Raw genomic sequence first — 25,431 nt, 5'->3', positions numbered from 1 at the left:
GGAAACAGCAAAGATGATCTTCAGTTTGAACAATGTAATGATTAATTTCTATGCTGCAGTTATTAAATAAATACATTTTTGTTAATTGTTGTTAATTGACTGTCTTAAGAGGGAGCATGTCACTTTGAATGGCCTCTCCTACGGTTTCTCCCATAATATAAATGTGACATTGGGCTATAGTGTCCACGTGTTTCAGCAACATGGGTGGGTCGGTTAACATGCAACAAACCTTTACGGGATCTGAATCCATTTGTACACTAGGCCTGCAGGTTATGAGGAAAATCTGTGATAACATTGTTCAATATTGCGATGACGATATGACTTAACAAATATTGAAGTGTGCATATTAGCTCTACATTTCCTACGTAAGCCTGGTTGTCTTTAAATTCAGAAATTCTCCCCTTTACAGACATTCCCACTTTATGATAATCACATGCAGTTTGGGGCAAGTCAGAGTCAAGTCAGCACATTGACACACTGACAGCTGTTGTTGCCTGTTGGGCTGCAGTTTGCCATGTTATGATTTGAGCATATTTTTTATGCTAAATGCAGTATTTGGGAGGGTTTTTGAACAATATTGTCATTGTTTTGTGTTAATTGATTTCCAATACTAAATATATACATGAATGTATATAAAGCAAGCATATTTGCCCACTCCTATGTGGATATGAGTATTAAATACTTGACAAATCTCCCTTTCTCACATTTTGATAACCAACCCAAGGAACACTATTTTTATGCTTTAATGAAATAACATCCTCATTCTCAACAGCTTGTATCAAAATTTGTGTTGTTGTTTTCTAATATTACTGCTGCATCATCAAACCATATCAAATCTGCCTGGGAGGCAGATCTTGGTGTTGAGTTGACAGAGCAGGTGTGGAAGGAGGGGATGGAGAGGATTCACTTAAGTTCAATTAATGCCAGGTAACAGCTGATTCAGTTCAAGGTCATACACAGATTACATTATTAAAAAAAAAAGAAGATTAACAAGATGTATCCTAAATAGAGCTGTCAATCGATTAAAATATTTAATCGCATGATTGTCCATAGTTAATTGTGATTAATTGCAAATTAATCACACATTTTGTATCTGTTCAAAATGTACCTTAAAGGGAGATTTGTCAAATATTTAATACTCTTATCAACATGGGAGTGGACAAATATGCTGCTTTATGCAAATATATGTATATATTTATTATTGGAAATCAATTAACAACAGGCAACAACAGCTGTCAGTGTGTCAGTGTGCTGACTTGACTATGACTTGCCCCAAACTGCATCTGATTATCATAAAGTGGGCATGTCTGTAAAGGGGAGACTCGTGGGTACCCATAGAACCCGTTTTCATTCACATAACTTGAGGTCAGAGGTCAAGGAACCGCATTGAAAATGGCCATGACAGTTTGGCCGTCTGCAGTTATACGGGCCCTGTACGACCATTGTGGTGAAGAGGGAGCTGAGCCGGAAAGCAAAGCTCTTGATTTACCACTCCATCTACGCTCCAACCCTCACCTATAGGTCATGAGCTTGTTGAACAGGTGCATTAATAAATTATTGGCTTTATACTTGCAAAGTTTTTTTTTTACTTACTTATAATAACAAGTGTAGTATCAAATCTTCACTTCACCGTCTCCACCGCGGCCTCTCCGATCTGCTGTTAGCTGGCTTTGCTGTGTGTATGTGGAGAGCTCCTCCACAGCCCTGACATGGAGAAGGGGAGAGGCGTTAGCGTGATAATAAATACTACGGTCTTCAGCCCCTTAATACCAGGTTTCGGTAACCATCCCTAAATTAAACACATTTTCATCCCAACTCGTCCCATACTGACGCTTTGTCACGCCCCTTGGCGTGACTTTAGGTTTAGGCAACAAAACCACTTAGTTAGGTTTAGGAAAAAACAACATGGTTGGGCTTAAAACTACTATGTTTGTAGAGGGAAATGAAACTGTCAGGTATTCAGGATAACAGGCTTGGACCCCAACGCAAGTAAGGATGAGGAGGCAACAGTCAGAGTACAATGATTTCAAATGAAAAAAATGTACGTAGAACACGAAATGCGGCAGGTCCAGCAGGCAGGTTACAGAAAAGACAATCCACAAAGTATGGTTAAAAGGAATAAACTTGAACTACAAAACACTGGAATAAAAACTCAATATGAACTCAATATGACAATGAACTGACAGTGAAACAGGGGAAACACACAAACTAAATGCATATGGAGAGCAGGATGATTAAACACAGGTGGAACAGATCAGGGTGAGCCAGACAATCACAAAGGCGGGAAAAAAACAAAGGCAGGAAGTAAAACCAGACAAGACACAACAGGAGTGAACTTATCAAAATAAAACAGGAAACACTAGAATGAAAGAGACCAGGAATATAACAGAAAATCCCAAAGCCTAGAAACCAAAATCAGAGACAAGAGGGCTGGTACCCACCGACACGCAAACTGTCTTGGAGTCAGCTCAGACTCCTGACTCAGGACCTGGCTTGGAGTCAGCTCAGGCTCCCGACTCAGGACCTGTCTTGAAGTCAGCTCAGACTCCCAACTCAGTACCTGGCTTGAAGTCGGCTGAGACCCCTGACACAGCGCTTCCCTGACAGCAACAGTTCAAAGAGGCAGGGAAGTGATCTTTAATGAACATGGAGAGGACATTGATGAACTCAAGGATTGTACTACATGGTACATCATATTCTGTGTGGGTAACGTTGTTCCGACAGAGACTTGTTTTGTTGTTTACTACCACAGTAACTGTCACGAGAAAGCTGATGGCTATGTTCGCCAGACATGGAGTGCTGGAGTTAGTCATCTCCGACAGCTTCATGGGACACTGAGCATGCATGTGCTGTGCAGGGACGGCTGAAAGAGTGGTAAGCTCTGCCAACTTCATACTGGACAAAGGAAGAGGCCCAGGAGCTGGTCCATACTTGTCCTCTTTTGGTACACTGCAACTTATCAGTCAACAAGTCAGTTACAGTGCGTACAGTTGCCCCTACCACAAGCAGACACACTACCCAGAAAGCACCTGCCTGACTGTGATGACTCGCATGGGAAAAGATTTTCCCTATGCCAGGAACAACATGCCTCAAATCTCGCCTCTCATCAGATACCAAACAGGCCACGGCAGACCATTGCGACCATTCGCGTGAAACAAAGAGGGCTGTTAAGTTGTTGTGGAATACTACGGCCAATATTTTGAGTTGGAAAGATTGCGTAATGCTCAAAAGAGGTAAAACAATTTAATGAGATCCTTGGAGGGTGAAGCAAGTTAATAAAAACTTTCCACAGACTGAAACAGTTCACTTTCTGAATTCTGGAGATGGACAAACACCAAGTGCTTTTCTGTGAATGAATAAGATGCTTCAGTACAGGTTGGATGTTATGTATTATCATCAAAGTGAGACTTCTTTTCATAGTTTAATTCATGTATGCCGGATATAAAATCTTCCTGTTTTATTACTGAACATATATTTTAGATAACTTTAATGGATGATGAGTTAAATGCAACATATATAACTTTTGGTGGGCATGTGGAAGTTAACAAATACAGATATGTTTATTTTTTGGTTATATTCACAGTATATATTCTAATAATATGCAGTAATTCTACTATTCTGTACCTTATCTTTATACACAAGAATCTCCATGAGCCTATGTACATTTTCATTGCAGCTTTATTACTGAACTCGGTTGTTGTAAGCACTGCTATTTACCCAAAGCTTTTGGTTGACATTTTATCTGAAAAACAGATCATATCATATTCAGCCTGTCTCTTTCAATTTTATATATTTTATTCTGTAGCCAGTTCAGAATTCTTCCTGTTGTCAGCCATGGCCTATGACAGGTATGTGTCTATATGTAAACCTCTGCAATATCCAACTATCATGACAAAAAACACGGTGAGTATTTTCCTGTTTTTTGCTTGGCTTCTGCCTGCTTGTCATATTGTACTCCCAACAATACTGAGTGCTGAAACTAAACTGTGTAACTTAACTTTACAAGGAATATATTGTAATAATGCAATTTATAAACTTCAATGTGTAAGTTCAAGAGTAATTACTATATATGGTGTTGTTGCTTTATTAGATCTTGCAATTCTGCCTATGCTCTTCATTATTTTTACATACACAAAAATACTTATAATAACCCATCGAAGTTGCAGAGAAGTCAGGAAAAAAGCAGCAGAGACCTGTTTACCTCACCTGTTTGTTTTAATCAGCTTTTCCTGTTTGTGTGCATATGATATCGCGATAGTTCGACTGGGATCTAATTTTCCAAAAATTGTGAATTTCATAATGACTTTACAAACCGTTTTGTATAATCCTCTCTTTAATCCAATTATATACGGACTAAAAATGAAAGAAATCTCTAAACACCTGAAGAGGTTGTTCTGTCAAGCCAAACTGGTCTAATGTATTAAAAGTGATCTTACAGTAATAATGATGTTAGTGATGCTAATGTGCAGTCATTTCTTCTGTGATAATAATGCAGAGATGTGAATGTTATGATCTTTGGAAAGTATGTAAGGATTTGTTTCCACATTGTAAAGATCCTTTTTACGGAAACAGCAGAGTATCTTCAGTTTGAACAATGTAATGATTCATTTATATGCTGCAGTTATTAAATAAATACATTTTTGTTAATTGTTGTTAATTGACTGTCTTAAGAGGGAGCATGTCACTTTGAATGGCCTCTCCTAAGGTTTCTCCCATAATATAAATGTGACATTGGGCTATAGTGTCCACGTGTTTCAGCAACATGGGTGGGTCGGTTAACATGCAACAAACCTTTACGGGATCTGAATCGATTTGTACATTAGGCCTGCACGTTATGAGGAAAATCTGTGATAACATTGTTCAATATTGCGATGACGATATGACTTAACAAATATTGAAGTGTGCATATTAGCTACACATTTCCTACGTCAGCCTGGTTGTCTTTAAATTCAGAAATTCTCCCCTTTACAGACATGCTCACTTTATGATAATCACATGCAGTTTGGGGCAAGTCAGAGTCAAGTCAGCACACTGACACACTGACAGCTGTTGTTGCCTGTTGGGCTGCAGTTTGCCATGTTATGATTTGAGCATATTTGTTATGCTAATTGCAGTACCTGTGAGGGTTTTTGAACAATATTGTCATTGTTTTGTGTTAATTGATTTCCAATACTAAATATATACATGAATGTATATAAAGCAAGCATATTTGCCCACTCCTATGTGGATATGAGTATTAAATACTTGACAAATCTCCCTTTAAGGTAATTTTTTTTTATTGCAAGTTAAATATTGAAATTCAGCAATACAAATTGTATGTTTCTCTCATTTTATTGCACTTCACAGATCGTAAATTGCCAACACTTCAAACTAAGTTATTTTTATTAACAATGATAATTTCTGTTTACATCTGTTACATCTACGTTGACTGAGCAAAGTACATATATTGATAAGAAGTGAAAGTCAATCGTCCAGTAAAACGTCCGCCTTAAAAGTGCCGTACAAAACTGAAACAAAATTATTTCTATTCTATTGTCATCATTTTAATGTCTCTACCGAAATGGCCTGTGTTGAACAATACAAATATTATAAATATGCATATTTTTATAACTATTTACTTATTTATTTATTAAACATTTTTGCAGCACACAGATTTTAGAGCAATCTCAAATTTTTTCATGTCAAAGACTTCCAAAATAGATGTACAATAGACCCCACACCATGGAGATATAAGAGGTTGTGTCCTGTGCTTTTGCCCTGTGTGTTAGTAAATAGCCTACAACTACATTAAATTCTGTTTATGTCATGCTATAGCACTACTAGTGTTGTGGTAGATTTGCATGGTGTTTTTATAAAAGTATAATCTAAGATAACTATATCATGTATTTACTCAAAATGTTCATATACTAGGGTATTTTTGGTTAAAACGTAAACTTAGAGACAATCAAATATCATGTATTTTGTCACACAAGCTAATGTTGATATTACGTAAAAATGTGTGTCTGATTTATTAGTGAGGGAAAAGCACACTGGCTCTCTAGTTGGGAGGAGTAGAGCATGGCAGGGGGTTTCTAGCAAAAGTCCGACCAGGCCAGCAAGGCTCCAGCGAGCCTGCGGCATCAGCTGTAACGTTACATCCAGGCTTGTAGACAAGTGCGAGGGGGGGTGGGGGGCGGTTTGCAAGCGAGTGGCGACACACGAATGGGGGCTGATGCTGTAGGCAAGATGAGGAGGCTCTGAGATGTTGCACCTCGAGCTGGTGGCATGAATGGAGGAGGCTCGGGGTAAAAAAATCAGAATCGTAAATCCGTCAGAGGTAGGACCAAAATAAGTCAGAATCGCTGAGTTTGCAAGAAAATAATGAGTTTTGGGCATTTTGCCCACTGAGGGTAAAGAACATGAAAGAGAATTGTGAATGAAGCTTAGAGTATACAAGGAGGACTGGTTTGTCATGTCGGTGAGTCCTCCATTTGAACTGATGACTCGTGTTTGTTTTTGGTGACAGAAATTAACACTTTTGCATCAAGATCTGTTGACTTCTCTCGACCAATTTTTGAACCTGATTTTTGAGAACTCCAATAGTTTTAATTATTATAACGATAAAAGTGCTGAAGGAAGACGCCTTATCTTTTGCTGGCCAAGGTCAGAGAATTTTTCTTCAACACTAGCTACTGGCCGATAGCCGGTTGTTTGGGAACAGAGACGTTAATACGTCCACCACGGTACAGGCTTACAGCATACAGCTCATGGGTGTATTATAATATAATATAATAATAAGGATAATAGAAAAGGGATGAATTACAGCCAATAAATCCATTATTACAGCTGCATACAGCTAGGAGGAAGCTGGCAGAACCGGATATGTCATATGAGCGTGCAGGGCGGTGCAGTCCCGTGGGTCTGATGCACGTTCATTATGCCGAGGAAAATAACTCTGAATTCAGCTATTAGTGAATTTTACACTTCTAGACTTTTTGCTCTGAGTTTCCCACCTCAACTCAGAGTTCAGGCTCAGAGTTAGTTAAACCTGCTTTCTGAAACGGGGCTCTGGCCTCTAGAGTTTGATCAAATTGTTTACGTAGCTTCTTGTTTAATGAGATCCATAGAGGGTGAAGCAGTATGATAAAAACAGCCAACCGACTCAAACAGATCACTTTCTAGTGTCTGTGTTTCTGTGTTTGCCGGACCACACCAGTGCACAGCAAGGTCAGGTACCGATGACTGAGTAAGACAATGAATTACTTCTAGTAATGTACCTGTTTTATTTATTAACATTTAATTTCAGTCATCATTAATGGATACTAGATTAAATGTGACATATATAACTTTTGATGGGCATGTGGAAGTGCAAAAATATAGATATCTCTATTTTGTGATCATGTTTACAGCATATATTATAATAATTTGCAGTAATTTCACTATTGTGTACATCATAGTGATTCACAAATCCCTCCATGAGCCTATGTACATTTTCATTGCAGCTTTGCTAATCAACTCTGTTATTTACAGCACTGCTATCTACCCAAAGCTTTTGATTGACTTTTTATCAGAAAAACAGATCATATCTTACTCAGCCTGTCTCATACAGTGGTTTACATATTACTCTCTAGCTGGTTCAGAATTCTTCCTGTTGTCAGTCATGGCCTATGATAGATATGTGTCTATATGTAAACCTCTGCAATATCAAACTATCATGAGAAAACCAACTGTTATTATTTCCCTGATTTTAGCTTGGATTCTGCCTGCTTGTCAGATTTCAGTGCCGATGATAGTGAGTGCTAATAAAAAGCTCTGTAGCTTTATTTTGAAAGGAATAATTTGCAACAGCACAGTTCACACACTTCACTGTGTGAGTTCAAGAATGCTGAATATATATGGCTTGTTTATTTTTGTAAGTGCTGTGCTTCTCCCTCTGCTCTTCATACTTTTTACATACATCAGGATACTTATAATATCATATAAAAGTAGCAGAGCAGTCAGGAGAAAAGCTGCACAGACCTGTTTACCCCACCTGCTGGTTCTAATCAACTTTTCATGTTTGAGTGCGTATGATGTACTTCTAGTTCGAATGGAAACAGAGTTTCCCAGAACTGTACATTTAATAATGGCTTTACAAATGATAATGTATCATCCTCTTTTTAATCCCATCATATATGGACTAAAAATGAAAGAAATCTTTAAACACCTCAAGAGGTTATTCTGCAAATCACACTAACTGTTGTACAGTTATTGTGTTGTTCTGTGTCATAATAATGCAGAGATGTGATTTCTAAAACACCAATGCACAGAGCATCTTCCACTTCAACAATGTAATGATAATTACTGAGTGATTTGGTGAAGTTTTTCAAAAGTCCAAAGGTAATCACAATTCTGATTATTCTTTTTCCAGTTTGTTTTTAATTAAGTGCAGCAAAATAGAACCATGTTACCAGTAATGGTATGATTACCATCTCTGAGTATATTACAAAAGTTTTTATAATGGCCCTAAAATATACACAAGATAAACCTTTATTGATCCCTAGAGGGGAATCAGCCGTTGCAGCAGCACAAGAGAGAAATAAGTAGATGAAATAACAATATATATCATAATATAATATAATATAGTACAGTATAGTATAGAATGGGATATAGATAGTATAAGGTGCAATGTAATGCATAGATGCAGGAGGTCTTCCAATGTAAAGGCAGTGAGTTGTGATCCAGCAGTGGTTGATATGTTATGGAGGGGGGTGGGGGTTGTGATGCACTGAATACATGTCAATATTTTAAATGAGCAGCCTTGAAAGCAAGAGCATGTGCACATTTCTGATTTGGCAGTGTATTTAAGTGAAATTGTAGTTTTGTGGCCTGAGAGACAAAGCAGTTTTTAATTTTATTGTAAAAAATAAACGACTAAACCAACTGTTGTGTCTGTCAAATTATCATTTTATCATTGTTAATCCAATGAGACAGCTGCCCCTCAGGGTCTTAAAAGGACAACAGCCATTTCAGAGCTGCATGATCAGAGTGGATTAGAAAATGAACACTTGTGATGTGAGATGAAGCTTCATGAAGCATTGAAGCTCTCAAGCACATTGGTTAGCAAAAGGGTTCATTTCACGAGGCTCCATTTGCACCTATTGGCCAAAGAGTGTAAAACAGGCAGATGTACAGTATAGTAGATGATGTCAGCAAAGAGTATTAACATGATGCTGATGAGTTGGAACTTGTGGTCTGAAATTAATAGTTTTACAGTTTATCAGTTCATTTAGGTTATGTTGTGTGTTTCTTTAATGCTAAATGATAAAAAGGAGTAGTCTATAGTCAGCAGCATGTTTTCACCTTGGAGGAAATTCCAAACTGGCGCTGTGAAACTTCTCTCAGTCAAGTCTTCTGGAGCTTCAAGCTGCTGCTCGTTGTCGTCAGAAAGCTCGTCCTGGCCGGCCAAACGTCCGTGTGCGTACCGGTGGTTTTTTGCGTAGCTGAGCTGGGCTAGTGTTAAACAGATCCAAACCCAAGCCATCAGTGCAGAAGCCATGGTGGCGTTCCGGTTCTTCTATAGACTTCACTCTCTCCCCACCAAACTAAGCCAAAGATGCCGACAGGGAACATGAACTGCTGCACACCTGTGCCGTAAAACCTGGCTAGGCCTAATTAACTGCACAGGTGCGTTTTCACGCAAAAGACAAGTTGGATTGTGGGAAGTGTAGTGTGGCGGATTCTTACGCATATGGTGCAGTAGGCCTAGTAACCTATTAGGATCAGCTTTTTGTTGATTTGTTGAATTTTTTTGATTTGATTTGTTGAGATATAAAGACAGCCTTACAGGTAACCAAATTTCATGGTAATTGGGTGATAATTAGCAATTAACCTATTTGAATTTCTTTGGAATTACTGCCAAATTATCCCAATATTTACCTCAAAATGTATCGAAAATTACTTTAGAATAAATATTATTTAATGATTACATACTGAAATAAAATATAATGGTTAAAATAAGGCCCTTAGGCTTGAGAAGCGGCTGTTCGCTGCCCTTCATCGTAGCTAGAAAACCAAAACTAATAGAAGACACTTCTGATCAGTCACAAATCTCACCATTGTGTGACTTATTGTCTATGCAAAGGTAAATAGCTAATGTAATGATTCAGGGAGTTTTTTAAGACATGGAAATAAAGCATATCAATTAACTTTGTAGTCTTTTCCTGAAAATTTATTAAATAAATTACCAACTATTGGGAAATAGCAGAATATAGTTATTGTGTGTCATGTTAAAATAGTTAATAGTCAAATTCACTCAAGGACACAGGTAACCAGTGTAGAGATGCTAAAACCCCAAATCCACCCCCCTGGCTATAGAGCTTTTCAAACTTGACAACATAAACATTCTAAATTGGTCCATTTGTATTTGCTGTTGTAATGTTTGTGAATGCAGCAGCTGACAGGAAGTAAACAGGGCCAAAAGTTGTTGCCCCAGCAACAGAATGGCAATAAAAAGGTCGGTAACATTCCTGATTTTCTGTGGTGGTTATTGAAGAGCAATGTAATTCAACAGATTACAAGGTGGGCTGATTACGGTTATTAGTTAGTAGGTTGATTTTACTAATGAGGACCACACGTAGTTTTATCAGAAGACTCAGTGGGTTTCCACCAGTGTTTTATTCCAGGGTCTGGAACTTGACTTATTTAAAAAACAAAATAAAAGAAACCAACTCAGACTCAGTAATGATTTGTTTATTTTTGGGAGAAAAAAAAACATTTTTGTGAGTGGTGTTGAACTCCATGAGCACCGTTTGAATTGTGGCCTTACCACTAAGGCCACCATACTACTACGATGCGTTGGTCGTCGTGGTCGAGGGGGCGCTGGTGGTCGTGCTCGAGGGAATGCTGGTCGTCGTGCTCGAGGGGGCGCTGGTCGTCGTGGTGGACGGGGCGCTGGTCGTCGTGGTGGACGGGGCGCTGGTCGTCGTGCTCGAGGGGGCGCTGGTGGTCGTGCTCGAGGGGGCGCTGGTGGTCGTGCTCGAGGGGGCGCTGGTGGTCGTGCTCGAGGGGGCGCTGATGGTCGTGCTCGAGGGAATGCTGGTCGTCGTGCTCGAGGGGGCGCTGGTGGTCGTGGTCGAGGGGGCGCTGGTGGTCGTGGTCGAGGGGGCGCTGGTGGTCGTGCTCGAGGGGGCGCTGGTCGTCGTGGTGGACGGGGCGCTGGTCGTCGTTGTCGAGGGGGCGCTGGTCGTCGTGGTGGACGGGGCGCTGGTCGTCGTTGTCGAGGGGGCGCTGGTCGTCGTGGTGGACGGGGCGCTGGTCGTCGTGCTCGAGGGGGCGCTGGTGGTCGTGCTCGAGGGGCCGCTGGTCGTCGTGCTCGAGGGAGCGCTGGTGGTCGTGCTCGAGGGGCCGCTGGTCGTCGTGCTCGAGGGGCCGCTGGTGGTCGTGCTCGAGGGGCCGCTGGTCGTCGTGCTCGAGGGGCCGCTGGTGGTCGTGGTGGACGGGGCGCTGGTCGTCGTTGTCGAGGGGCCGCTGGTGGTCGTGCTCGAGGGGGCGCTGGTGGTCGTGCTCGAGGGGGCGCTGGTCGTCGTGCTCGAGGGGGCGCTGGTGGTCGTGGTCGAGGGGGCGCTGGTCGTCGTTGTCGAGGGGGCGCTGGTCGTCGTGCTCGAGGGAGCGCTGGTGGTCGTGCTCGAGGGGCCGCTGGTCGTCGTGCTCGAGGGAATGGAGGAGGCTCGGGGTAAAAAAATCAGAATCTTAAATCCGTCAGAGGTAGGACCAAAATAAGTCAGAATCGCTGAGTTTGCAAGAAAATAATGAGTTTTGGGCATTTTGCCCACTGAGGGTAAAGAACATGAAAGAGAATTGTGAATGAAGCTTAGAGTATACAAGGAGGACTGGTTTGTCATGTCGGTGAGTCCTCCGTTTTAACTGATGACTCGTGTTTGTTTTTGGTGACAGAAATTAACACTTTTGCATCAAGATCTGTTGACTTCTCTCGACCAATTTTTGAACCTGATTTTTGAGAACTCCAATAGTTTTAATTATTATAACGATAAAAGTGCTGAAGGAAGACGCCTTATCTTTTGCTGGCCAAGGTCAGGGAATTTTTCTTCAACACTAGCTACTGGCCGATAGCCGGTTGTTTGGGAACAGAGACGTTAATACGTCCACCACGGTACAGGCTTACAGCATACAGCTCATGGGTGTATTATAAGATAATATAATAATAAGGATAATAGAAAAGTGATGAATTACAGCCAATAAATCCATTATTACAGCTGCATACAGCTAGGAGGAAGCTGGCAGAACCGGATATGTCATATGAGCGTGCAGGGCGGTGCAGTCCCGTGGGTCTGATGCACGTTCATTATGCCGAGGAAAATAACTCTGAATTCAGCTATTAGTGAATTTTACACTTCTAGACTTTTTGCTCTGAGTTTCCCACCTCAACTCAGAGTTCAGGCTCAGAGTTAGTTAAACCTGCTTTCTGAAACGGGGCTCTGGCCTCTAGAGTTTGATCAAATTGTTTACGTAGCTTCTTGTTTAATGAGATCCATAGAGGGTGAAGCAGTATGATAAAAACAGCCAACCGACTCAAACAGATCACTTTCTAGTGTCTGTGTTTCTGTGTTTGCCGGACCACACCAGTGCACAGCAAGGTCAGGTACCGATGACTGAGTAAGACAATGAATTACTTCTAGTAATGTACCTGTTTTATTTATTAACATTTAATTTCAGTCATCATTAATGGATACTAGATTAAATGTGACGTATATAACTTTTGATGGGCATGTGGAAGTGCAAAAATATAGATATCTCTCTTTTGTGATCATGTTTACAGCATATATTATAATAATTTGCAGTAATTTCACTATTGTGTACATCATAGTGATTCACAAATCCCTCCATGAGCCTATGTACATTTTCATTGCAGCTTTGCTAATCAACTCTGTTATTTACAGCACTGCTATCTACCCAAAGCTTTTGATTGACTTTTTATCAGAAAAACAGATCATATCTTACTCAGCCTGTCTCATACAGTGGTTTACATATTACTCTCTAGCTGGTTCAGAATTCTTCCTGTTGTCAGTCATGGCCTATGATAGATATGTGTCTATATGTAAACCTCTGCAATATCAAACTATCATGAGAAAACCAACTGTTATTATTTCCCTGATTTTAGCTTGGATTCTGCCTGCTTGTCAGATTTCAGTGCCGATGATAGTGAGTGCTAATAAAAAGCTCTGTAGCTTTATTTTGAAAGGAATAATTTGCAACAGCACAGTTCACACACTTCACTGTGTGAGTTCAAGAGTGCTGAATATATATGGCTTGTTTATTTTTGTAAGTGCTGTGCTTCTCCCTCTGCTCTTCATACTTTTTACATACATCAGGATACTTATAATATCATATAAAAGTAGCAGAGCAGTCAGGAGAAAAGCTGCACAGACCTGTTTACCCCACCTGCTGGTTCTAATCAACTTTTCATGTTTGATTGCATATGATGTACTTCTAGTTCGAATGGAAACAGAGTTTCCCAGAACTGTACGTTTAATAATGGCTTTACAAATGATAATGTATCATCCTCTTTTTAATCCCATCATATATGGACTAAAAATGAAAGAAATCTTTAAACACCTCAAGAGGTTATTCTGCAAATCACACTAACTGTTGTACAGTTATTGTGTTGTTCTGTGTCATAATAATGCAGAGATGTGATTTCTAAAACACCAATGCACAGAGCATCTTCCACTTCAACAATGTAATGATAATTACTGAGTGATTTGGTGAAGTTTTTCAAAAGTCCAAAGGTAATCACAATTCTGATTATTCTTTTTCCAGTTTGTTTTTAATTAAGTGCAGCAAAATAGAACCATGTTACCAGTAATGGTATGATTACCATCTCTGAGTATATTACAAAAGTTTTTATAATGGCCCTAAAATATACACAAGATAAACCTTTATTGATCCCTAGAGGGGAATCAGCCGTTGCAGCAGCACAAGAGAGAAATAAGTAGATGAAATAACAATATATATCATAATATAATATAATATAATATAGTACAGTATAGTATAGAATGGGATATAGATAGTATAAGGTGCAATGTAATGCATAGATGCAGGAGGTCTTCCAATGTAAAGGCAGTGAGTTGTGATCCAGCAGTGGTTGATATGTTATGGAGGGGGGTGGGGGTTGTGATGCACTGAATACATGTCAATATTTTAAATGAGCAGCCTTGAAAGCAAGAGCATGTGCACATTTCTGATTTGGCAGTGTATTTAAGTGAAATTGTAGTTTTGTGGCCTGAGAGACAAAGCAGTTTTTAATTTTATTGTAAAAAATAAACGACTAAACCAACTGTTGTGTCTGTCAAATTATCATTTTATCATTGTTAATCCAATGAGACAGCTGCCCCTCAGGGTCTTAAAAGGACAACAGCCATCTCAGAGCTGCATGATCAGAGTGGATTAGAAAATGAACACTTGTGATGTGAGATGAAGCTTCATGAAGCATTGAAGCTCTCAAGCACATTGGTTAGCAAAAGGGTTCATTTCACGAGGCTCCATTTGCACCTATTGGCCAAAGAGTGTAAAACAGGCAGATGTACAGTATAGTAGATGATGTCAGCAAAGAGTATTAACATGATGCTGATGAGTTGGAACTTGTGGTCTGAAATTAATAGTTTTACAGTTTATCAGTTCATTTAGGTTATGTTGTGTGTTTCTTTAATGCTAAATGATAAAAAGGAGTAGTCTATAGTCAGCAGCATGTTTTCACCTTGGAGGAAATTCCAAACTGGCGCTGTGAAACTTCTCTCAGTCAAGTCTTCTGGAGCTTCAAGCTGCTGCTCGTTGTCGTCAGAAAGCTCGTCCTGGCCGGCCAAACGTCCGTGTGCGTACCGGTGTTTTTTTGCGTAGCTGAGCTGGGCTAGTGTTAAACAGATCCAAACCCAAGCCATCAGTGCAGAAGCCATGGTGGCGTTCCGGTTCTTCTATAGACTTCACTCTCTCCCCACCAAACTAAGCCAAAGATGCCGACAGGGAACATGAACTGCTGCACACCTGTGCCGTAAAACCTGGCTAGGCCTAATTAACTGCACAGGTACGTTTTCACGCAAAAGACAAGTTGGATTGTGGGAAGTGTAGTGTGGCGGATTCTTACGCATATGGTGCAGTAGGCCTAGTAACCTATTAGAATCAGCTTTTTGTTGATTTGTTGAATTTTTTTTATTTGATTTGTTGAGATATAAAGACAGCCTTACAGGTAACCAAATTTCATGGTAATTGGGTGATAATTAGCAATTAACCTATTTGAATTTCTTTGGAATTACTGCCAAATTATCCCAATATTTACCTCAAAATGTATCGAAAATTACTTTAGAATAAATATTATTTAATGATTATATACTGAAATAAAATATAATGGTTAAAATAAGGCCCTTAGGCTTGAGAAGCAGCTGTTCGCTGCCCTTCATCGTAGCTAGAAAACCAAAACTAATAGAAGACACTTCTGATCAGTCACAAATCTCACCATTGTGTGACTTATTGTCTATGCAAAGGTAAATAGCTAATGTAATGATTCAGGGAGTTTTTTAAGACAAGGAAATAAAGCATATCAATTAACTTTGTAGTCTTTTCCTGAAAATGTATTAAATAAATTACCAACTATTGGGAAATAGCAGAATATAGTTATTGTGTGTCATGTTAAAATAGTTAATAGTCAAATTCACTCAAGGACACAGGTAACCAGTGTAGAGATGCTAAAACCCCAAATCCACCCCCCTGGCTATAGAGCTTTTCAAACTTGACAACATGAACATTCTAAATTGGTCCATTTGTATTTGCTGTTGTAATGTTTGTGAATGCAGCAGCTGACAGGAAGTAAACAGGGCCAAAAGTTGTTGCCCCAGCAACAGAATGGCAATAAAAAGGTCGGTAACATTCCTGATTTTCTGTGGTGGTTATTGAAGAGCAATGTAATTCAACAGATTACAAGGTGGGCTGATTACGGTTATTAGTTAGTAGGTTGATTTTACTAATGAGGACCACACGTAGTTTTATCAGAAGACTCAGTGGGTTTCCACCAGTGTTTTATTCCAGGGTCTGGAACTTGACTTATTTAAAAAACAAAATAAAAGAAACCAACTCAGACTCAGTAATGATTTGTTTATTTTTGGGAGAAAAAAAAACATTTTTGTGAGTGGTGTTGAACTCCATGAGCACCGTTTGAATTGTGGCCTTACCACTAAGGCCACCATACTACTACGATGCGTTGGTCGTCGTGGTCGAGGGGGCGCTGGTGGTCGTGCTCGAGGGGGCGCTGGTGGTCGTGCTCGAGGGAGCGCTGGTGGTCGTGCTCGAGGGGCCGCTGGTCGTCGTGCTCGAGGGGGCGCTGGTCGTCGTGCTCGAGGGGGCGCTGGTGGTCGTGCTCGAGGGAGCGCTGGTGGTCGTGCTCGAGGGAGCGCTGGTGGTCGTGCTCGAGGGGCCGCTGGTCGTCGTGCTCGAGGGGGCGCTGGTCGTCGTGCTCGAGGGGGCGCTGGTCGTCGTGCTCGAGGGGGCGCTGGTGGTCGTGCTCGAGGGGCCGCTGGTCGTCGTGCTCGAGGGGGCGCTGGTCGTCGTGCTGGAGGGGGCGCTGGTCGTCGTGCTCGAGGGGGCGCTGGTGGTCGTGCTCGAGTGGGCGCTGGTGGTCGTGCTCGAGGGGGCGCTGGTCGTCGTGCTCGAGGGGGCGCTGGTGGTCGTGCTCGAGGGGCCGCTGGTCGTCGTGCTCGCGGAGGCGCTGGTCGTCGTGCTCGAGGGGACGCTGGTGGTCGTGCTCGACGGGGCGCTGGTGGTCGTGCTCGAGGGGGCGCTGGTGGTCGTGCTCGAGGGAGCGCTGGTGGTCGTGCTCGAGGGGCCGCTGGTCGTCGTGCTCGAGGGGCCGCTGGTCGTCGTGCTGGAGGGGGCGCTGGTCGTCGTGCTGGAGGGGGCGCTGGTCGTCGTGCTCGAGGGGGCGCTGGTGGTCGTGCTCGAGTGGGCGCTGGTGGTCGTGCTCGAGGGGGCGCTGGTCGTCGTGCTCGAGGGGGCGCTGGTGGTCGTGCTCGAGGGGCCGCTGGTCGTCGTGCTCGCGGAGGCGCTGGTCGTCGTGCTCGAGGGGGCGCTGGTGGTCGTGCTCGAGGGAGCGCTGGTGGTCGTGCTCGAGGGGCCGCTGGTCGTCGTGCTCGAGGGGGCGCTGGTCGTCGTGCTCGAGGGGGCGCTGGTCGTCGTGCTCGAGGGGGCGCTGGTGGTCGTGCTCGAGGGGCCGCTGGTCGTCGTGCTCGAGGGGGCGCTGGTCGTCGTGCTGGAGGGGGCGCTGGTCGTCGTGCTCGAGGGGGCGCTGGTGGTCGTGCTCGAGTGGGCGCTGGTGGTCGTGCTCGAGGGGGCGCTGGTCGTCGTGCTCGAGGGGGCGCTGGTGGTCGTGCTCGAGGGGCCGCTGGTCGTCGTGCTCGCGGAGGCGCTGGTCGTCGTGCTCGAGGGGGCGCTGGTGGTCGTGCTCGACGGGGCGCTGGTGGTCGTGCTCGAGGGGGCGCTGGTGGTCGTGCTCGAGGGAGCGCTGGTGGTCGTGCTCGAGGGGCCGCTGGTCGTCGTGCTCGAGGGGCCGCTGGTCGTCGTGCTCGAGGGGCCGCTGGTCGTCGTGCTCGAGGGGCCGCTGGTCGTCGTGCTCGAGGGGCCGCTGGTCGTCGTGCTCGAGGGGCCGCTGGTCGTCGTGCTCGAGGGGCCGCTGGTCGTCGTGCTCGAGGGGCCGCTGGTCGTCGTGCTCGAGGGGCCGCTGGTCGTCGTGCTCGAGGGGCCGCTGGTCGTCGTGCTCGAGGGGCCGCTGGTCGTCGTGCTCGAGGGGCCGCTGGTCGTCGTGCTCGAGGGGGCGCTGGTCGTCGTGCTCGAGGGGGCGCTGGTCGTCGTGCTCGAGGGGGCGCAGGTCGTCGTGGTTGTCGAGCTGGTCGTGGTTGTCGAGGGGGCGCTGGTCGTGGTTGTGGACGGGGCGCTGGTGGTCGTGCTCGAGGGAACGCTGGTGGTCGTTGTCGAGGGGGCGCTGGTCGTGGTTGTCGAGGGGGCGCTGGTCGTGGTTGTCGAGGGGGCGCTGGTCGTGGTTGTCGAGGGGGCGCTGGTCGTGGTTGTCGAGGGGGCGCTGGTCGTGGTTGTCGAGGGGGCGCTGGTCGTGGTTGTCGAGGGGGCGCTGGTCGTGGTTGTCGAGGGGGCGCTGGTCGTGGTTGTCGAGGGGCCGCTGGTCGTCGTGCTCGAGGGGGCGCTGGTCGTCGTGCTCGAGGGGGCGCTGGTCGTCGTGCTCGAGGGGGCGCTGGTGGTCGTGCTCGAGGGGCCGCTGGTCGTCGTGCTCGAGGGGGCGCTGGTCGTCGTGCTGGAGGGGGCGCTGGTCGTCGTGCTCGAGGGGGCGCTGGTGGTCGTGCTCGAGTGGGCGCTGGTGGTCGTGCTCGAGGGGGCGCTGGTCGTCGTGCTCGAGGGGGCGCTGGTGGTCGTGCTCGAGGGGCCGCTGGTCGTCGTGCTCGCGGAGGCGCTGGTCGTCGTGCTCGAGGGGGCGCTGGTGGTCGTGCTCGACGGGGCGCTGGTGGTCGTGCTCGAGGGGGCGCTGGTGGTCGTGCTCGAGGGAGCGCTGGTGGTCGTGCTCGAGGGGCCGCTGGTCGTCGTGCTCGAGGGGCCGCTGGTCGTCGTGCTCGAGGGGCCGCTGGTCGTCGTGCTCGAGGGGCCGCTGGTCGTCGTGCTCGAGGGGCCGCTGGTCGTCGTGCTCGAGGGGCCGCTGGTCGTCGTGCTCGAGGGGCCGCTGGTCGTCGTGCTCGAGGGGCCGCTGGTCGTCGTGCTCGAGGGGCCGCTGGTCGTCGTGCTCGAGGGGCCGCTGGTCGTCGTGCTCGAGGGGCCGCTGGTCGTCGTGCTCGAGGGGCCGCTGGTCGTCGTGCTCGAGGGGCCGCTGGTGGTCGTGCTCGAGGGGGCGCTGGTGGTCGTGCTCGACGGGGCGCTGGTCGTCCTGGTGGACGGGGCGCTGGTCGTCGTGGTGGACGGGGCGCTGGTCGTCGTTGTCGAGGGGCCGCTGGTCGTCGTGCTCGAGGGGCCGCTGGTCGTCGTGCTCGAGGGGCCGCTGGTCGTCGTGCTCGAGGGGCCGCTGGTCGTCGTGCTCGAGGGGCCGCTGGTCGTCGTGCTCGAGGGGCCGCTGGTCGTCGTGCTCGAGGGGCCGCTGGTCGTCGTGCTCGAGGGGCCGCTGGTCGTCGTGCTCGAGGGGCCGCTGGTCGTCGTGCTCGAGGGGCCGCTGGTCGTCGTGCTCGAGGGGCCGCTGGTCGTCGTGCTCGAGGGGGCGCTGGTCGTCGTGCTCGAGGGGGCGCTGGTCGTCGTGCTCGAGGGGGCGCAGGTCGTCGTGGTTGTCGAGCTGGTCGTGGTTGTCGAGGGGGCGCTGGTCGTGGTTGTGGACGGGGCGCTGGTGGTCGTGCTCGAGGGAACGCTGGTGGTCGTTGTCGAGGGGGCGCTGGTCGTGGTTGTCGAGGGGGCGCTGGTCGTGGTTGTCGAGGGGGCGCTGGTCGTGGTTGTCGAGGGGGCGCTGGTCGTGGTTGTCGAGGGGGCGCTGGTCGTGGTTGTCGAGGGGGCGCTGGTCGTGGTTGTCGAGGGGGCGCTGGTCGTGGTTGTCGAGGGGGCGCTGGTCGTGGTTGTCGAGGGGGCGCTGGTCGTGGTTGTCGAGGGGGCGCTGGTCGTGGTTGTCGAGGGGGCGCTGGTGGTCGTGCTCGAGGGGCCGCTGGTCGTCGTGCTCGACGGGGCGCTGGTCGTCCTGGTGGACGGGGCGCTGGTCGTCGTGGTGGACGGGGCGCTGGTCGTCGTTGTCGAGGGGCCGCTGGTCGTCGTGCTCGAGGGGCCGCTGGTCGTCGTGCTCGAGGGGCCGCTGGTCGTCGTGCTCGAGGGGCCGCTGGTCGTCGTGCTCGAGGGGCCGCTGGTCGTCGTGCTCGAGGGGCCGCTGGTCGTCGTGCTCGAGGGGCCGCTGGTCGTCGTGCTCGAGGGGCCGCTGGTCGTCGTGCTCGAGGGGCCGCTGGTCGTCGTGCTCGAGGGGCCGCTGGTCGTCGTGCTCGAGGGGCCGCTGGTCGTCGTGCTCGAGGGGCCGCTGGTCGTCGTGCTCGAGGGGGCGCTGGTCGTCGTGCTCGAGGGGGCGCTGGTCGTCGTGCTCGAGGGGGCGCAGGTCGTCGTGGTTGTCGAGCTGGTCGTGGTTGTCGAGGGGGCGCTGGTCGTGGTTGTGGACGGGGCGCTGGTGGTCGTGCTCGAGGGAACGCTGGTGGTCGTTGTCGAGGGGGCGCTGGTCGTGGTTGTCGAGGGGGCGCTGGTCGTGGTTGTCGAGGGGGCGCTGGTCGTGGTTGTCGAGGGGGCGCTGGTCGTGGTTGTCGAGGGGGCGCTGGTCGTGGTTGTCGAGGGGGCGCTGGTCGTGGTTGTCGAGGGGGCGCTGGTCGTGGTTGTCGAGGGGGCGCTGGTCGTGGTTGTCGAGGGGGCGCTGGTCGTGGTTGTCGAGGGGGCGCTGGTCGTGGTTGTCGAGGGGGCGCTGGTCGTGGTTGTCGAGGGGGCGCTGGTCGTCGTGCTCGAGGGGGCGCTGGTGGTCGTGCTCGAGGGGGCGCTGGTCGTCGTGCTCGAGGGGGCGCTGGTCGTCGTGCTCGAGGGGCCGCTGGTCGTCGTGCTCGAGGGGCCGCTGGTCGTCGTGCTCGAGGGGGCGCTGGTCGTCGTGCTCGAGGGGGCGCTGGTCGTCGTGCTCGAGGGGGCGCTGGTGGTCGTGCTCGAGGGGGCGCTGGTGGTCGTTGTCGAGGGGGCGCTTGTCGTCGTGGTGGACGGGGCGCTGGTCGTCGTTGTGGACGGGGCGCTGGTCGTGGTTGTCGAGGGGGCGCTGGTCGTGGTTGTCGAGGGGGCGCTGGTCGTTGTGGTGGACGGGGCGCTGGTTGTCGTGGTCGGGGGGGCGCTGGTCGTGGTGGTCGGGGGGGCGCTGGTCGTGGTGGTCGGGGGGGCGCTGGTCGTCGTGGTGGTCGGGGGTGCGCTGGTCGTCGTGGTGGTCGAGGGTGCGCTGGTCGTCGTGGTCGACGGGAAAAGCTGCGGAAAAATTGTGCCGGGAAAATCTGTGGCGGCCGTAGTCATTGTCATGGCAGGGGCAGTAGTGGTTGTTGTTGTTGTAGTGGGAGCAGCTGTGATGGCCGTTATTGTGGGAGTAAATATAAAGGGACCTGTAGCAGCAGTAGTCACCAGTGAAACAGTAGTAACTGTTGTAGTTGAGGCCGTAGGTACTGGTATCTCTGAATCAATTCCAGTGTATGGCTCTTCAGGAATTTCTTCAAATCCCCACAAGTCATAAAATCCTGAATCATAACTACTTTCCTCAACTGTATCAGTTGCTGAGTAAGCCGATGTTTCTGTTGTCATCGTTGGTGATTTTTCTGGATTATATGGTTCAACTGGAACATCATCAAAGTCCCATAGCTCGAATACATCCGGTTCCTCTAGAGCTCTCTTGACTTGATGCCTCACCTTTTTTTGGCAACAAATCGGCAGCAATGTGAACGGTTTCCCAGTAGAGTCAAAATAAACTAGTTCAAAGCCAGAATCCTGTAAACATTCAAAGTGTTAGTTTTCACACTAAAATAACAATTTAACAATGTTTTAACATGTTTTACACCCAACTTACGTTGTCTGGTGACTTTGATATCTCCACAAACAAACCATTGGGGTTCTTCCATTGTCTCACTGAGTATCCTTCGTTAGTGAAAAAATCTGCAGACAAATGTCACAAAGATTTACTTTGCAAGTGTGTGCACAAATCAGAGGCTTAGAAAGTAAAGTTCTTATGGTTCAAGCTATAAAAGCCTGCCTCTGAGCAATGAGCATCAAGGAAATGTCTGCCCAGCATCAATGTTTAACACATTCTGCACCGGATTCCATGATGATAGCAATGTGACCATTAACATAACAGCTGAAGTAGCTAGCTATAACAGAACTGTGTTTCTGTTCTTGATAATGACATGAGAAAAAGTGGTTTGTGCATACTCCCAACTACCTATTTCTTACCAAGCTCTTTCAACTTCTTCAGTTTTGCTTCACGAGGCAGCTTCACAGTGATATGTGTTGCTCTACAAGTCACCAGGGGTGACTTTGCTCTTGGTGACATTACTGGATCCTCACAGACGGCCATGCCTGTCATGTTCTTCTGCAGCAGATGGTCAAAATAATGCAGTTCCAACAGGTGGTATCCGAGTCCATCTTCAGTCTGAGGATTAAAAAAAACACTTTTTGTACGCACCAAAAAACAAACATTAAAGTCATAACTGCATTTACTACGTCAGTCAGAGACATGGATGAACCCAATCCCAATGAACCCAATGTGAAGCAAGTTTGGGCAAAGAAATAAACATTTTACCTGTGTTGCTGTGTAGCAGCCAGTATATGGAAGCTTCACCAGCAGCCACCACCTATTAATATGAATGGAACTGTGACACCTGTCAGCCAGCGACAACAACCACGCCCCATCTGTGGAAAAAATATTTGAAGAAACAACAGACTTCTGAGGACCGCTGACATTTTCTAAAAAGGTAAAATCATACTGTAGGTGGACGAATCAAACAAACCTTCCAGACGCAGATTTGAGTACCGGATGAGTGAAAAGCGCAGGGAAAGTGTCCCATTACTGCAGAGATACTGTGGCTGGTTGAAGTCTGATGCTCCTGAAACTAGATCAGAAAAAAAACACTGCAAAGGATGCCAGAGGAAACCAAGAAAGCCTGGGAGCCGTTGTAATGATGTAAATGAGGAAGCTTTACACTATAAGTATTAGGGCCACATTGAGGGAAAAAACATCTGAGATTTACGAGAATAAAGTCATAACTTTACGAGAAAAAAAGAAAATAACACGTAAAAGTATTACTTTTTAAATAGTATGACTTCATTCTCATAATGCTACTTTTTTTGTCGTGAACTTATGACTTTATTCTCAAAATCTCAGATTTATTTTTTTCCTCAATGTGTCCCTAATACTCCATCATACATTTGCCCTTTGACCCTCACTGCATTAGACTTATATACTATATACTTAGACTATAAACTGTGTTACCTTCATCACAATGTTCAAATGTTTTGTGGCTCCAGACAGATATTTTTTTTTTTTTTTGCCTAAAATGGCTCTTTAGATAGTAAAGGTTGCTGGTCTAAAGGTCTTATATGGATAAGCGCAGATAGATTTATTCAATTTCTGTATCACTTTTCAAAACCAATGTTACAAAGAGTTTCATGCAAAAAAATAAGAGTGCCATAATTTATTTATAAATTGTTTTAATTTAAAAAGGAATAAGGAGAAAATGGTTGGAAAGTTGTTTTTTTCTCTCTCTCTGTTTTACCAGTTTCTCAGGGGAAAATGTGCTTGTAGTATTCACATCACTGATGAATTAATTCTGCTAATTTTATAAATATTTTCATTATTGTTTAATCTGATGATTAAATCTCGATTAGTTAATTACTTTATGGAGTAAAAAAATGTTTTTAATGCTAAATGATAAAAATGAGTAGTCTATAGTCAGCAGCATGTTTTCACCTTGGAGGAAATTCCAAACTAATTATTAAAATTGATCATGCCCTTAAAAACCGTCTTCAGTTATGGACAGTTAATAATGATCTTTGCAGGAGTTTATGCAACCAAGTCCTCGCAGCAGTCTAGACTAAACAGACATTATGAAATATAAAAATAATGATTTCATAATGGAACAATGCTATTATGAAACAAAAACAAACTTTTGAAAACGTTTTTTTTAGACAAAACATTTCTATAATGAAAGTAATAGTTTGACAGTTTATCAGTTCATTTAGGCCATGTTGTGTATAATGCTAAAAGATAAAAAGGAGTAGTCTATAGTCAGCAGCATGTTTTCACCTTGGAGGAAACTCCAAACTGGTGCTGTGAAACTTCTCTCGGTTAAGTCTTCTGGAGCTTCAAGCTGCTGCTCGTTGCCGTCAGAAAGCTCCTCCTGGCCGGCCAAACGTCCGTGTGCGTACCAGTGGCTTTTTGCGTAGTTGAGCTGGGCTAGTGTTAAACAGATCCAAACCCAAGCCATCAGTGCAGAAGCCATGGTTGCACTCCGGGTCCTCTATCGGCTTCTTTCTCTCCACCAGACGAGGCCAAAGATGCAGACAGACAGTGAACCTGAACTGCTGCACACCTGTGCAATTAAAATCTGTCTCGGCCTAATTAACTCCTAAAGCTGCACAGGTGTGTTTTCATGCAGAAGTCAAGTTGGATTGTGGGAAGTGTAGTGCAGCCCCAAATGTGTTTAAATTTAATGAAAATAGTCCCTTACAACCATTTAGGGTACCATTTGCTAAAAAAAAGCCTCTTTTGAAAAATCTAATTATACATTTTGACACATTTGCAATGATATATATCTTCAGGGACAGGTGAACTGTAAAAAAAACTAAATTTTTTTTTCATTTAAATTTTTTTTTATAAATGGAATACATTAAATATCTGTTTTTTAACAGCTTTTGCATGCAAATTTTAACAAAACTAACTGTAAAAATAAGTCTTTTTTATTGATTAAAGTAGCAGGATTTTCTGTAATTTTACAATATTTTTACAATTTCAATTTTTATGTTCTTAAAACTGTTTAAAACCATTAAGTTCAATTTTAAAACGTTATTAACTGTGGATTTGTTGACAATGACAAAAAGAACAAGATCAGCCTTATTCCTTATGATTACTAACGTTAGTGCACCATAGGATCAAATTAATGTTGATTTGTTTTCTTTTATTATCTGAGTTGTTGAGGTATAAAGTCAGCATTATCATTTAAAGAGAATAGAAAGAGGAAGAGCCCCTCCACTTGATCTCCACTTGGATGGGAGACCACCTGGGAATACCTGTGAACACCTGGTACTGTAAGCTTTTCATTCTCTTGTTCCATCAGCAGAGGGTGCTGCTGCTTCTTCAGTGGAGAAAGAGCTGACATGTTATGAAGTATGGAGGATGCAAAATGACCTATTGATCAACAAATAAATCAATCAGTGCTGAAGTAGGTAACATAAGTTTACATAAGTAAATAAATACATATTTTAAAATACATAAACAACGTAATAAATAAATTGAAACAGAAATATCAATTTATGTCACATTTAATCAATTAATTAATGGCTATATTTATTTTTAATATTATTTTTCCTACATTTAATGACATTTATTTATCGAGTCATTTATTTATTCATTTATTTTATTTTGGTAGTAGTCAGGATTCCCATGGTCATCCTGACTATTTGGCTAATTAATTGACTGTTTTGACTAATTGGCTATGCATTTAATACATGCATGCATATATGAATAAATAAATAAATAAATGTTATAGATACATATCTTAAATTCTTACATTTCTACAAGTCTATATTTATTTATTCGTTTAAAGTTAACGAAACAGTTACACACAAGCACCTACAAGCAGCATCAGAAACAATCACACACATCTCTAA

At 45.4% G+C, this 25,431-nt stretch overlaps 4 protein-coding genes across 4 annotated transcripts; 3 read left to right on the top strand and 1 right to left on the bottom strand.

Moving 5' to 3' along the window:
* Positions 1 to 3,489: 3,489 nt before the first annotated feature.
* Positions 3,490 to 4,416, top strand: LOC141782288 (olfactory receptor 6N2-like). Its single transcript, XM_074658436.1, has one exon. The coding sequence runs from the start codon at positions 3,490 to 3,492 to the stop codon at positions 4,414 to 4,416; it is 927 nt and encodes a 308-aa protein (XP_074514537.1).
* A 2,878-nt stretch (positions 4,417 to 7,294) lies between these two features.
* On the top strand, positions 7,295 to 8,215 carry LOC141782041 (olfactory receptor 6N2-like). The gene has a single exon (XM_074658052.1). The coding sequence runs from the start codon at positions 7,295 to 7,297 to the stop codon at positions 8,213 to 8,215; it is 921 nt and encodes a 306-aa protein (XP_074514153.1).
* Positions 8,216 to 12,702: 4,487 nt separating this feature from the next.
* Positions 12,703 to 13,623, top strand: LOC141782040 (olfactory receptor 6N2-like). The gene has a single exon (XM_074658051.1). It carries the CDS (start codon positions 12,703 to 12,705, stop codon positions 13,621 to 13,623), a length of 921 nt encoding a protein of 306 aa, XP_074514152.1.
* Positions 13,624 to 16,201: 2,578 nt separating this feature from the next.
* On the bottom strand, positions 16,202 to 24,171 carry LOC141782039 (uncharacterized). Its single transcript, XM_074658050.1, has 8 exons — positions 23,849 to 24,171; positions 22,554 to 22,655; positions 22,346 to 22,455; positions 21,997 to 22,195; positions 21,617 to 21,702; positions 19,980 to 21,537; positions 16,722 to 16,804; positions 16,202 to 16,456 (listed from the first exon to the last, which is right to left on the bottom strand). Exons 1-8 carry the CDS (start codon positions 24,042 to 24,044, stop codon positions 16,202 to 16,204), a joined length of 2,589 nt encoding a protein of 862 aa, XP_074514151.1. The 5' UTR covers positions 24,045 to 24,171.
* Between the last annotated feature and the right edge of the window lie 1,260 nt (positions 24,172 to 25,431).

Source organism: Sebastes fasciatus, chromosome 14 (genome assembly GCF_043250625.1).
Source record: "Sebastes fasciatus isolate fSebFas1 chromosome 14, fSebFas1.pri, whole genome shotgun sequence".
Classification (NCBI taxonomy): Eukaryota; Metazoa; Chordata; class Actinopteri; order Perciformes; family Sebastidae; genus Sebastes; species Sebastes fasciatus.
Note: the sequence above shows the minus strand (reverse complement) of the source record. Positions and strands in the feature narration are given on the sequence as shown.

Bases quoted from the DNA above. Each gene is read 5' to 3' on its own strand.
- LOC141782288 (XM_074658436.1), top strand. From the start codon at position 3,490: ATGGATGATGAGTTAAATGCAACATATATAACTTTTGGTGGGCATGTG.
- LOC141782041 (XM_074658052.1), top strand. From the start codon at position 7,295: ATGGATACTAGATTAAATGTGACATATATAACTTTTGATGGGCATGTG.
- LOC141782040 (XM_074658051.1), top strand. From the start codon at position 12,703: ATGGATACTAGATTAAATGTGACGTATATAACTTTTGATGGGCATGTG.
- LOC141782039 (XM_074658050.1), bottom strand. From the start codon at position 24,044: ATGGCTTCTGCACTGATGGCTTGGGTTTGGATCTGTTTAACACTAGCC. The intron at 22,456-22,553 runs GTTTGTTTGATT...TTTTTTCCACAG, and splicing joins CTCAAATCTGCGTCTGGAAG to ATGGGGCGTGGTTGTTGTCG. The intron at 22,196-22,345 runs GTAAAATGTTTA...TTTAATCCTCAG, and splicing joins GCTGCTACACAGCAACACAG to ACTGAAGATGGACTCGGATA.